Genomic DNA, 13,609 nt, shown 5'->3' on the forward strand with positions numbered 1-13,609 from the left:
TTATTATTGCCTCTAGGGCATATTTCCAACACACAACACGTCGGCAATCCATGCAGAAGGAAGGAAACTTCGGCACCTCCAAGATTTGAATGTATTTTTTAGTTTATATAAATTTTTTTTTACTATTAGGTTTGTACTACTATTTAATACTCCCTCCTTTTCTAAATATTTGTTTTTTTAGAGATTTCAAATGGACTACCACATATGGATGTATATAGACATATTTTAGAGTATAGATTCACTCATTTTGCTTCGTATGTAGTCATTGTTGAAATCTCTAGAAAGACAAATATTTAAGGACAGAGGGAGTATATGGCCTTTTGTCTCTTCGGAAAAAGAAGGAAAACACAACAAGCAATGCAGCTACTAGTAGGTGCATCAGGCCTTGTACAATGGATGGTGCTTAGAGGAGGTGCTTAGAGAAATAAACCAGGCTTTCTTTAAGCATTGGTGCTTATTTGTACAGGATATACGCTTAACTAAGCGTCTCTCCTGTAGAAATAGGCACCGGTGCTTCAGAAAAACTCAGTTTATTTTTCTAAGAGCAACTCTAGCAGATCCTGCATTTTGCCGAACTGTAAACTATGTTTGCAGGTCGCACGGGGGCGCTTATGCATGCTGAAAAATGCGGCGGCAGAACAGAAACCGCAAACAAACACGTAATATTAAAAAAAAGTTGTTTCGCGCGAGAAATTTAAGCAGCAGCTCACCGGAGCTCGCTCGCATAGATAGTTCTTCTTCGCATAAGTTCGTACACTCCACATACATACATATTAAAGGTCAGAGATGCTAGACAGGGCCTACGCTACCGAACCACTACAACAAAATTAAGCTCAATGGAGCTCTTGCGGTAGCTGCCAACCGGCGGCGATCAGTCAGAGTCGGAGGAGTCGGAGTCGAGGTCGATGTAGAGCTTCGCCTGCTCCGCCTTCATCACGCGCAGGTCAGCCTCCTTCGATGTGTGCGCCTGCGATGCCGTGACGCCCGTCTCGAAGAAGAGCCGCTCGTACTCGAGCTCGCGCCGGATGCGCTTTTCCATCTCCTCCTGCTCCCTCGCCGACCGCTCGAGGACGACGCGCTCGAGGAGCTCCTCCTGCCCCGGGGGGAGGTAGTACTCGGGCCCGATGACGCCTCGGCGCGGCGGCGCGCCGGGCACGGCCTCCTCCGGCTCCCTCTTCACCGCCTCCTCCGGCTCCCTCTTCACCGGAACGAGCCGCGAGCTCGATGCGCCCGCGGATGAGCACCCCGCGGACCAGTTGCCGGATGAGCTCCCCGCGGACCAGTTGCCGGAGGAGGCGTGGCGGCGACGGGCGAGCTCGAGATCGAAGTCCTCGAGCTCGCGGCGGTTGAGGCCGGCGGCGGCTGGGTACCGCGGTTGAGCCACCGACGCGCCTCCCGCTTGCGCGCGCCGTCAGATCTGGCGCGGCGGCGGCGCTCCGCCTCATACCCCGAGTCATCCATGGCGGTCGAAGGCTCGCCGGCGGCGACAAATCGAGCGGCGCGGTGGGGAATTGAGGGGAAACGCGTCTGCGGGGGGATAGGGTTTCGACCCGCATCTGCCCCGCAAACCCACAGTTATACTGGCTCGGGGGTAGCGTTTGCGGGTTGCGGCAAAAATATTTACGGGCCGGACATCGGTGCGGGCTCTGGTCTGACCAGAATAATGAACCGAGCCCATATAATCGCCAGAATTATGCGGGTTCGCGCCGGACGCGGGGTCTGCTAGAGTTGCTCTAAACAACTCCTAAGCATCTTTTTAGCCGACCTCGGCGCCACGTGAGGCGAGCAAAACCAACCGTCGCTTTGACGCTTTCAACAGACGGACTGACGGACCGACCTTATCCGTAACGATTCCAGGTTCCATGGGCCATGGGTCCATCACATCCCGATCCCACTCTTCTTTCACTAGCGTCACTGCTGGCGTCCACACGCTGAGGCTGTCGGCTCGGCTCGGCTGTCCCTCCCCTGGAGGGCAATACCGGAATATAATAAACAAAACCAACAAACAAACCCGAGGCCCCCGAACGCGCACGTTTCGCACGCGTTGTTGAGCTAGCCCCCATCCAAAACCCAAAATGGTCGGTGCCCTCTGTTCTGCATGCGCCGCGTCCCCTGCGACGTCGACCGGACCATATATATATCTCCCCTGCCTCTCACTTCAAACAACCATCACCACCTAGCTCCAGGACGGACACAGACGATCTCTGCAGCGCTCCCTCTTCAGACAACACCCAGTCATTACTCAGCTCAAGACACAATCAGGCAATCAGCGGCAGCGAGAGATGACCTTCAGCCTCTCGGCGTCAATGGAGGAGAGCCGGGAGTATATGATCCGATTCGACTGCCACTTCCAGGACCCGAGCTCCGCGAGCGCCGAGCCACCGCTGCCGTTCGCCGGCAGGGTTTTCTCGCCAGAGCAGGAGCAGAGCGCCATGGTCGCCGCGCTGCTGCACGTCGTCTCCGGGTACACCACGCCGGCGCCGGACCTCTTCTTCCCTGCGAGCAAGGAGGCGTGCACAGCGTGCGGGATGGACGGGTGCCTCGGGTGCGAGTTCTTCGGCGCGGAGGCCGGGCGCGCGGCCGCGGCATCGGACGCGCCGAGAGCGGCGACGGCTGGCGGGCCGCAGAGGAGGCGGAGGAACAAGAAGAACCAGTACCGCGGCGTCAGGCAGCGGCCGTGGGGCAAGTGGGCGGCGGAGATCCGCGACCCGCGCCGCGCCGTGCGGGTGTGGCTCGGGACCTTCGACACGGCCGAGGACGCCGCCAGGGCCTACGACCGCGCTGCCGTCGAGTTCCGCGGCCCGCGCGCCAAGCTCAACTTCCCCTTCCCCGAGCAGCAGCAGCAGCAGCAGCTAGGCGGCGGCGGCAATGCCGCGGCCAGGTCAGACGCGTGCTCGCCCTCGCCTTCGCCACGCAGCGCGGACGAGGAGGAAACAGGGGACCTGCTCTGGGACGGCTTGGTGGACCTGATGAAGCTGGACGAGAGCGACCTCTGCTTACTGCTCCCGGTCGACAACACCTTGGACAGAGACGATTGGGTGCCTATTTGTAGTGCTAGACAAATGCTACCTAGCAGTTAGACTACTGTCAGTGTGCAGCAGATCAATCAACACACATGTACGACGCTCCTAGATCCTGGTTAGCACGCGTCCTAACTTCGGTTGTAAATAGCCACCCGATCAATGGAAAAGTTGTGTTTAACCGTAGCCAAAGAGACCACACTGTAAAATTGCAACATCTAACACAAAGTTGGTCGAAGAACTAAACGGATTTTACTCACGAGCTCTGCTGCTAACTAACGCTAACAATTGCGCATTGGTATGAGAATCGGGTGGCGTATGTGTACAGTAATTTTACCCTAATCTAACTGTTAACTCCCAGATTAGAGCATCTTCAATGGTAACCCGTAAATTTGTAGGATGCCCCGTGCCCCGTGCGCGCCGGCCTTTTTTGTTGATCTTTGGATTCATTTCTAGGATGGGACACCAAGATGGCAACGGGTGCACTTGAAAGCGATTTCCTTTTGCAACATAATTCTCATTCTTTTGGTGCATCACTAAAAAAACGTATATTTGATATGACATATATATGCCTAGCAGCCAGGATAGATAAATGAGTTAAATTATTATGCATGCAATTTCACTTGTTTACTAACCGCAAAAACATATTTAACTTGTTCACCTTATGATGTTCAACTCATCTTGTGTTTTTACCCTAACCCGTTTAGCTATTTTACTCCCTTATCATTGTACAATTATTATTTTTGCTAGGATGGAAAGTTGCTCTTTTTGTTTCTGAACTTTAAAGTAACTTGGTTTTTAATGTTACACATTTGACGTTAATTGTAATACAAACATGTAAGTTGTATCATTAAAACTTTTGCCCATGGAAAAATTTACAAATGTACCACTCCCACATCTGATCACATTGGTGGTGGTGTGATCAAATTGCGCCTATGTTGTCACCTGTTTACACCTGAAAGAACATGATTGTTGTCTATTCGGTCACTTGTTCTGAGTTGCTATCTTGAAGCTCATCCATGAGTTCAATGTGCCATTTGAAGAAGGTTGCTCTTGGGTAAAGTAGTTTAGCTTAGTCACCACGTCCATTCGGCAGTGGGGCAATTGGAGTTTGTGATCTCTCCGCCACTCGAACCATGTGCTTCGCGTAAAAGCCTATCCGTCTGGGTTAGGCGATGACATTGGCATAGCATCGCTTCCCTCGGGGCTGGGTTAGGCAATGCGTCCAACCACGAGAGAAGGCCTTCTCTCGTGGTTGGACGCACACGACATTGTGGTCAACATGTGTCCAGCCAAGTCGACGAAGTCGAGTGGTGGTTCGAAGAGGTTGTTTTGGTTGGCTTACTGACATGTCTGCTCACTGGGTTTCACGTGATCTAATGTGGTACGCGCCTTGCATATTCTTTCCATTGTTGCTCGCATACGATAATGAAGATGTCTAGTCGTTGGCGTGTGTGTTCCTGACTATTTGGCACAGGTCAACGTGGACTTTGCGCAGTGGCTCCGGTAAGGTCTTCGTTAGAGCATCTACAGCCGCGATGGCCAAATTCTGCCCCTCGAACGCCCGCGGACGCGCCCGGGCATGTCCGCGGGCACTTACCGGGCACGCCTCATATTTGCCTTTCTGCATTCGCGTATCTCATATCCGGCGCCTTATATCCGTACTACACATGCAACGTTCATCTACCTTACGTGATCAAATGACGGACAACAAAAATCGGTTGCGAACGAACACAAGATCTGCTGCAAACAGACATTAACAAACTTTGCTACATCCAAAAGATCATAGTTCGTCACCGGATAAGTTCTTAAACTTCTACAAGTAAAAACGATATAAACATTGAGGAGGGGGAGGGGAATCACCACTTCCTCGCCGGGCCTTTGCCCTTCCGGTCGCCGGCACAGCTATAGGCGTCCGCGGCTGGTGGAGGGTCTTGGTCGTCCGACGAGGACGTGCAGCTATCGCTGTCGTCAGAGTCGAAGTCGGAGAGGGTGATGAGCCCCTTCATCCGACGGACTGCCCTGTCCTGCTCCCACTTCAACCTGGCTACCCGAGCCTTCTGCGCTGCTGCCTACCTCGCCTCGCGTTCCGACAAATAGCAAGCCGGAGCGCCTTCGCTTTCTTCTGTCGGAGGCGGCGAGCTTCCGTCTCCGCCGTCGTGAGGGAGCGGCGGTAGACCCATGCGAGGAGACGCGCGTCCTCGTCAGGGTCCGCCTCCGACCCGCGACAGCGGCACGCGGACTGCTCCGGCGCGTTCCTCTCCCATGCACGCTGCCTCTCGCGGCGCACGGCGAGCGCGTGCGGGCCAGCGGCGCGGGCACAAGCACCAAGCACCCAACACTGGCCGCATGGTGGAGCGGCCGGCGGGGGAAGGAGACGGCGCGGGGCCTGCGCGGACTATGCTGTCCTGGCGTTGCTACGCGCGGGCCGGGAGGGTCCAACTCCGGTGCCCGCGCTGCGCCGGCATGGAAGGTGCGGCGACAATCGAGATCCGAAGCTGCCGCCGGTCTCCACCTTGGACCGCTCCAGCACAATGCGGAGGGCCATCTCCTCCTCGTAGTCAAGCTCAAAGCCAGAGTCGTTGCCGAAGCTGCTCGTCGTAGTGGATGGGATCGAAATTGGAGAGGGAGAGGAGTGGAAGGAGCGACAGAGAGAGGGAGAGAGGGAACTAGGGTTTGGAGCAAGGTGCCTGGATAGGGATTTTTTGTGGGGTCGGTGGTGGGCCGGGTCTGTCAGGCAGATGCGTCGGGGCGTGGCCGGGCCGCTCCATATCCGCCCTATATTTGGGTCGGATATAAGGGGTGCCGGTCAGCCCGAGCGTTTGTCCGCGGTTTAAGAGGTCCGGTTGGATCAATTTTTTTTTGACCAGTCACCGACCAAACGGCCTGTCCAGATGTTTGAGACGGGTATGAGAGGCCCAGCTCTAGACGCTCTTAGTGGCCACTCGTGGAGAAGTCGTAGACGCTGTCTCGAAGAGTAATGATGATGACGATAACATTTGTGTGATGCATGTGTTGGTAATTAGGCTGGCCAATCATGACATGTCATGTTTCATCTTAGTTGCTCCGGCTGTCGTTACAGTTTTCGCCTGTTTTTCTGTTAATTGATTTAAATGTCTTTTTTTAACATATATTTTTTAGAACGAAGACGCTCGACACGTCCGTCTTTAACTTAATAAAGCCCACAACAGGCAGCGTACATATGGATTAAGTCTTACAACACGGCCAGGGCCCTCGAAAGAAACGAGGGCAGCAAGTTCAGGATTACAAGCCGTAGACGGCTAGACCAGAGCACGCAGGCTCGCAGCAATGAAGCCAAAAGGTGCCACCAAACCCTACGGCGGCGGCGCAGGAGCTCTTGCCAAAGAGTAGACCTGAGGAAGACGGGCAAGAGCAAGCTGCAGCAGATCAACGTTTTGGCGCCTTCATTCTAGCACACTTCCCAGCGGCGCCCACTACTGCAAAAAGATAACACATTTGAAGATAACATCAGCCGGATGTGAGGGAAAGACTCCCTCGATCGTAAGCTTGTTCCTAATGCGCCAAAGTGCCCAAAGTAATGCCCCCACACAGCACCACATGACACGACTAGCGCCTACCCAAACTCCGATCCTTCCATCAGCATCAGATGTGAAGAAGACCAAGGCTGCAGAGCGTGCAGCTGTGAAGAAAAGGAAGGCATCAACTTGATCAGATTCTTCAGCCCCGAAGAAGATGAAGCCATTGACTAGCTCATTTGACAACACAATTGATGTTGTTCCTATCTCAACCATGCCATCAAAGGACCTTGTTCCTTTTCTTCCAACTGAATCCGATGAAGACATTCCCTCTGCTGCTTCCTCAGAGCAGATGGATGAAGAAATTGAAGCGGACGCAATCCCTTCAACTCCAATTGTCTCCTCGCCTATGCCTCAGTTCACTGCTGAAGAGGCCGGTGTTGAGGAATTGGATGAACAAAATTCTGACGTGGACATTGGGAGTACTACTCCATTGATGAATGATGATTTTTGGGATAGTCAGCATCCCAACTCTCCTCTGTTCACGCCATTGCAACAAATCCCCCAGTCCCCAACACATACTGTTCCATTGGGCTCTGAAGAAACTCACCCCACTTCGTCTGTTCGCGAAGAAATTCCAGCCACTAGTGCTGAAGAAACTGCTGCCGCTGAATCTTTGAAGACGCAGACTGCCACTGAAGAGGAACCAGAAATTCCTCAGCCTGAAGAACCTGAGATTGCGATTCCTGAGGTTGTGATGCAACTGACTGACACTCCTCAACCCAAGCCAAAGGATCCATTCTCAAGGAAGCAAAAATTCAAGACTGATGATTTCTTCGGCGAGCATGTATTCTTCACAGATTACAACCCCTATGACTCTGCTCGCATTAGGAAGAGGCGTTTCTGGACTGCCAGCCAGGCAAATTTCTATTCCTCAGTGCTATTTAACAAAGACAAAGTCTTCGATCATCAGCACATTCCTCACGTGGATATGGAATCTCTGCCGTGCTTTGCACCAGTCCTCAGTGTTCTCACGACGCTGGACTGTTAAATTTCTGCACTGAAATCTATGATTGGAATGAAGAACTCATTATTCAATTTTATGCAACGCTGGACATCACCGGAGACTCTGAAGATGTGAATTCATGGGTGCTGGACTGGATGACTGAAAACACTCACTACAAGGCACCAGCCACTGACTTGCTTCGTGCTTTGCCTCTCAGTCCTCCCCTTGAAGCTGCTCGTTGCATATACCAAGAACCTGAGCTTACAGACCACTATATGCAAGTGCTGATGAAGCCATTGAAGCCAGGTCAGGCCCCAAGAACAAAATTCCTCGTGAAGGAATTGCAGTATGTACCAAGGACAGTCTATCGCATTCTGACGAAGACTATGAGTCCAATAAAAGGCCACGACTCCTATGATGAGGAAATTGTTGGCGTCATGAAGAATCTGGTATTCAACATCATTCATGGCATACCCGTCAACTACCATGATTTCTTCATGAGGACTCTGGCAAATGTTGCACTTTCACCGTTTGAGCTGAAGCCTTATGCACCTTGGATTATGAGATTCCTCAGGACAAGGTCTTCACTCAACTACAAGGCTGATTTTCAGAATCACCTCAGCTACTTGCCCCCGATTGAAGTCCTCAAGCGGACCTATTCCTCAGATGATGAAAAGGGCAAGGCACCAGCTGTTATTGATGAAGGCATTCGTCCATTGGATGGTCAATTTCGCAAGGCTGCATCCTACTCCACCAGTGACGACTCTGCCACTCATGACTCTGCCGCCAACGCAACCAAGCCAAATCCTCAAGGCACAACTCCCAGGGTGATGACTGATCGTGAGCTTCTCCTCAGTCTTCACCAGAAGGTTGATCGAAATCACAAATGGGTCAAGCGTCAGTTTGGTTCAATTCTTCACAATATGACTGCTACCCACAATGCAGTGAAGAAAAACCATTACTACCTCCATGAACCTTCAACCGTACCTAGGCTGTTCTGTCTCACATTTATAGCGAAGAAGATCTGAAGAAAATGGGTCTCAAGGAAGATTTTGATGGGTCTGCTCCTCCACCGAAGAAGTACAAGAAGGTCAAGGTTCCTTCCTTGGTGGCCAGCTCCTATTCTTCATCCCGCGACACCGACGAGCATGAAGACTTGGACGACACTGCGGCAGGCCCAACATCAACAAACGACCCCAACAACGCTGGCGCGCCTCCATCAACATGATATTCTTCAGGGGCGTTAGTCCTCATTTTCAACCCTTTTGGTCATTCGATGACAAAGGGGGGGAAATTTGAGTTAGTCTTCAAGCGGGTCTATCTTATATGGGCGTTGTTTTCTAAGTTACAACTCTCGTTCTTCTGATGACTTTGCTGGATCGAGTTGTAAACTTAAACTCTATGGTGGCCTGATACTTTTGCTGTGATTTTCTGCATGCTTATTCCTCGCCAATGTTAATGCACGCATGCTGAATTACATCAGTCACCATATTTCATCATGCATTTCAAATTCTTCATATTATATGTCAAATGCGTGTATGAATTACAAGATATAGGGGGAGATCTTCATGATTCTACTCTTCAAGTGTGCATTGCTTCAAAAGAAAATTCCTCACTATGCACATCTTTAGGGGGAGTTCTCCTATATCTTGCAATCAAATTCCTCAATATCAGTATTTACACTTCATATGTTTATCCCCGTTGAAAACTTAACCTATATTGTCATCAATCACCAAAAAGGGGGAGATTGTAAGTGCATCTAGTGCCCCTTAGTGATTTTGGTGTATTGAAGACTTATAGGTTAAGGGACTAATGTGTTTATGAGTGCACACAGGTCTATAAGTCTATGAGGAGTTTTATATTTACAGAGAAAGTCGACCCCTAAAAATGAAGTTCTTCGACTGAAGACTTTGGATTTCTGAAGACTTTGAAAGTGAAGAAATTGGTGTAACCTTGAAGACTTGGCATTCATATGAGGAACATGAAGCGTGAAGACTTTTGTTTTCGTAGTTTCATTTTCTCTTTCTTGAGTCATAGGAAACACCGTACTGTTAAAGGGGGTCGAGGAAATACTAAGGAAAAATTTCCATGTGATGCTCAACTCAAAATCCTACACCTACCAATCCCTTCGAGTGAAGCCATTGGAAATCTCATACAACTCAGTCAATTTCTTCAGTGACAGAGACGAAGTTCTTCTGGTCTCTGAGGAATTTGTTTTGACTGAGGAGTTAGGAATTCGCCAGTGCGGATTGCCTACACAGGGAACATGATAGCCCTGAGGAATTTGAGCCTCAAATATCCGACCGTTGTTGTGCTACGCGCCAGCTGTCCCAAAATATCTACCCACCTAACGGTCATATCATTGAAGGGCATTTATGTCTTATCATGTCGGGCTGCTCCCTAGGCTATAAATAGCCGCCCCCCTACAACCACTAGCTGGTTGGCTGCTCCGAGAGAAACTGACACTTGTCATTTGAGAGCATCCCATCCTCCGAGGACTTTGAGCTAAAATCATCGAGTGAGGAAAACCCAAACCCAAACACCTACAAACCCAAAGTGATTGAGCATCACTGAAGAGATTGATCCTCCGTGGATCCGACGCTTGTTACCTTTGAAGACTGTGCTTCTTCCAGACGGTTAGGCGTCATGGTCTAGAGCATCCAAGAGGAATTGTGGATCGCCGAGTGACCGAGTTTGTGAAGGTTTGGAAGTCACCTGAAGACTTGCCATGAGTGATTGGGCGAGGTCTGTGTGACCTTAGCTCAAGAAGAATACGGTGAGGACTGTGTGTCCGGGACTGGGTGTACTCAGGTTTAAATACCTAGCCGCTCCAACCAGATGTACAACTGACACAGCAGTTGGAATTGGTCTACCAAATCATTGTCTTCACCAAGCCTACTAGTTCTATTTCCTCAGCTCTTTCATTTCCTCATTACTGTGTTGTGTGCCTGTTCATATCTGTGTTTGAAGACTTTGACTAAAGACTTTCTAAATTTACTCAGTTCAATTTCTTCAGTTTGTTTGTCTTCATCATGTGTTATCATGTGATTACGCTTTCTGTACTCTGTGCTTGTCTTCATTTCATCATGATGACCATGCCTGTGTTCTGTTATGTTTACTTTTGAGTACTTATTCCGCTGCTAGTAGTTCTTCGCTAAGGAATTTCCTCACCCGCAAATTCCTCAGTGAAGAATTCATAAAAATCGCCTATTCACCCCCCTCTAGTCGATATAACGCACTTTCACCGTAGCAATGTTATGCCTGTCAGGCTCGAACAGTAGCAGCGTATCTTCTGCGTACTGAAGGTGGGAAACCCCACCCGGAACCAACTGGTTGGCAACCCCCCTTAGGTGGCCAGCCGATCTAGCTCGATCTAACATTGCAGCCAAGGCATCGGCCACAAAGTTAAACAATAGCGGAGAAGTCGGGTCTCCCTGACGCAGCCCTCGCTTATTGCGAAAGTATTGGCCAACTTCGCCGTTGACCGCAATTGCCGTTTGGCCCCCAAGACCAGTTGTAGCATGCGGTGGACCCAAACGGGCGAGAAGCCTCTTCCCAAGAGGACCTGTCTAAGAAAATCCCAATTTACACGGTCATAAGCTTTTTCGAAATCGATTTTAAGAAGGATCGCGGGCTGACGCGTGCGTTTGAGCGAGTGGACAAGCTCAAGCAAGGCTAGGGGTCCCTCCAAAATGTTGCGCCCACGAATGAATGCTGACTGGTTCCTACTAATAATACGATGGGCTACCGGAGACAAACGCATCGAGCAGGCCTTAGAACATATTTTAAATGGAACACTGATCAACGCGATGGGTCTAAATTGCCTAATATTATCAGCCCCCCGCACTTTAGGGATGAGGGAGAGGATCCCGAAGTTTAAACGGGAGATGTCTACCTCTCCACGCATAAAACCATTACAAACCCCAAGGATCTGACCCTGAAGGAGGGCCCAGAAGCGCTTGAACATGGCCACCGGCCATCCATCCGGGCCGGGAGCCGTGTCAGACTTCATGCCATGAATGGCGGCATCGATTTCCTGAGTGGTGAAGGCGAGGCCTAGCGCGTCATTTTCGGCCTCAAAAACCCTGCCAGCCGGACCCCACATGTCCGAGCGAAGGCGAGCCAGAGGCGGCTCACACGTGCCCATCAGTTGGATGTAGAACTGATACACGTGCCGCACAATGTCACCCTGGCGCAACAGAAGCCCCTGTTCCGATTGCAGTTGAAGGATGTCACATTTGCGGCGACGACCGTTCCCGTAGGCGTGAAAATATTTCATGTTCGCATTGCCTTTCAAGGTCCACTTAAGCCCCCCTCTCCGTCGCCAGTACTCTTCCTTTGCCCGAAGAAGCGTCTCCACCTGGCCCTCCAGGTCGTAGCGGTGTGCCCACTCTGGCTCTGAGAAAGGGCGGGCATCGGCCTGAGCATCCAGAGCCGCGATTTCCTGGACAAGACGTGCCCGTCGAAGTTTGTCTTCGCGACCCTGGTTTCCCCCCAGCCCTTGAGAGACGCCCGGAGGCCCGCCCCAGACGCGACCCACAGCTCCATGGGCCCGCGCTGGGGGCCTAGCCTGCTGACGCAAGCCTCCCACTTTTGCCTGAAAACCTGATCAAAATCTGGGATTTCGAACCAGGCTGTTTCGAAGAAGAAACGCGGACTTCGCTTGAGCCTGTCCTCCCCTGTGGATAGGACCAGAGGCACATGATCTGACCCAATACGTGTTTCGGCTACCAAAGAGCACATGGGAAACCACAGTTCCCAATCGGCCGTGACAAACACCCTACCGAGCACAGATCGCACCGGAGACAGCTGCTTGTTGGTTCAGGTGTACCGCGCCCCAGTTCTGGCCACTTCCCTAAGTGCCATGGCCGCAATCGCGTTGTTGAACATGGAGACTCTGTTCCAGTTAATGTTTGGGGTGTTCTTGTCCGCACTCGAATGAATCAGGTTGAAGTCACCCCCCCCATCACCAGAGGCAAATTAAGAGTAACTGCGAGTCCCACCCTGGCCTGGAGCTCGTCCAAGAACTCAAGCGAGCGCGAGTGGTCAGCGGGGCCATACACAACGAGCACCACTCACTCCCGCAGCGATGCCCTATGACTAACGTGGCAGAGATAAAAAAGATGCCTGTCTCCCACGACAGCACCTCGAAGCAGGCATTGCTTAAGCCCAGCAGCATGCCACCCGAGTGGCCGCGGGCAGGAGACCAATGCCACGCGAAGCGCTCCAGGGGGTTGATCGCCAGCAGCTCGTGGTGACGAAAATCAGCCTTAATGATCTCCTGGATGCCAACCGCGTCAATGCCCTCATTGCGCATGTACTCCTTAAGCTGGGTCCGTCTCCCAGCGTGGCCAAAGCCACGGATATTCCAAAAGAGGAATCACATTAGATTATGCGGTTGCGTAGGCGGATCCCACGCGAGGTCACCACTTTTGCCACTCGCCTCGTCTTTTGGGGCAGACGAGGAGGAGAGGCGGTAGCAGCCCCTGCTGGTACCACACTCTGATCGGGCATCGCAGCCACGGTCGAGGATTCCCCTGCTCCCCCTACCAACGCAGCCGCGCGCGCAGCTGCAGCACTCGCTAGTGCTGCCTGCGCAAGTTCTTTCGAACGGACTAGAGAAATCAGCGCACGGGCCTATCCCTCACTCACCAAATCCACCCCACTATCCCCCAAAATCTCCCCCAAATGAGCATCCGAGAAGGAATCGAGAATAGTAAACCGAGAGGTGGGGGGATTACCTTCGATCTCCATGTTCTTCTCGGCCTGCAGAAGTTGAGCACATTGGAGCGATGGCATGTTGCCCTTGGCTCCCTTGGGACGGCCGATGGTGTGCGTCGGGGTCGGGTCCGTGGCCACCGCCTTGGAGCGCCTCGCCTTGGCCACCGGGAGTGTCACGGCCTCCGCCAGCAGGTCCGCGGCAAGATCAGCAGAGGCTGCGCAGGGCCGCCACCAGCCGGAGCCAGCGGAGAGGCCAGCGCCATGACCGCCTGCTTCGGAGTGGCCAGGGCGCCCAGGGTCTCCATCGGGGGGATCGCCGAAGTCGCCTTGTGCCCCGCAGTCTTCTTCGCCTGCCTCACCGAGCC

General features: G+C 52.1%; 1 protein-coding gene across 1 annotated transcript; it reads left to right on the plus strand.

Annotated features, from left to right (window-relative positions):
* Positions 1-2,153: 2,153 nt before the first annotated feature.
* LOC109734298 (ethylene-responsive transcription factor ERF109) lies at positions 2,154-3,275 on the plus strand. Its single transcript, XM_020293505.3, has one exon. The coding sequence runs from the start codon at positions 2,283-2,285 to the stop codon at positions 3,078-3,080; it is 798 nt and encodes a 265-aa protein (XP_020149094.1). The 5' UTR covers positions 2,154-2,282; the 3' UTR covers positions 3,081-3,275.
* The last annotated feature ends 10,334 nt before the right edge of the window (positions 3,276-13,609 follow it).

Source organism: Aegilops tauschii, chromosome 1 (assembly GCF_002575655.3).
Source record: "Aegilops tauschii subsp. strangulata cultivar AL8/78 chromosome 1, Aet v6.0, whole genome shotgun sequence".
NCBI classification, from domain to species: domain Eukaryota; kingdom Viridiplantae; phylum Streptophyta; class Magnoliopsida; order Poales; family Poaceae; genus Aegilops; species Aegilops tauschii.

Bases quoted from the DNA above. Each gene is read 5' to 3' on its own strand.
- LOC109734298 (XM_020293505.3), top strand. From the start codon at position 2,283: ATGACCTTCAGCCTCTCGGCGTCAATGGAGGAGAGCCGGGAGTATATG.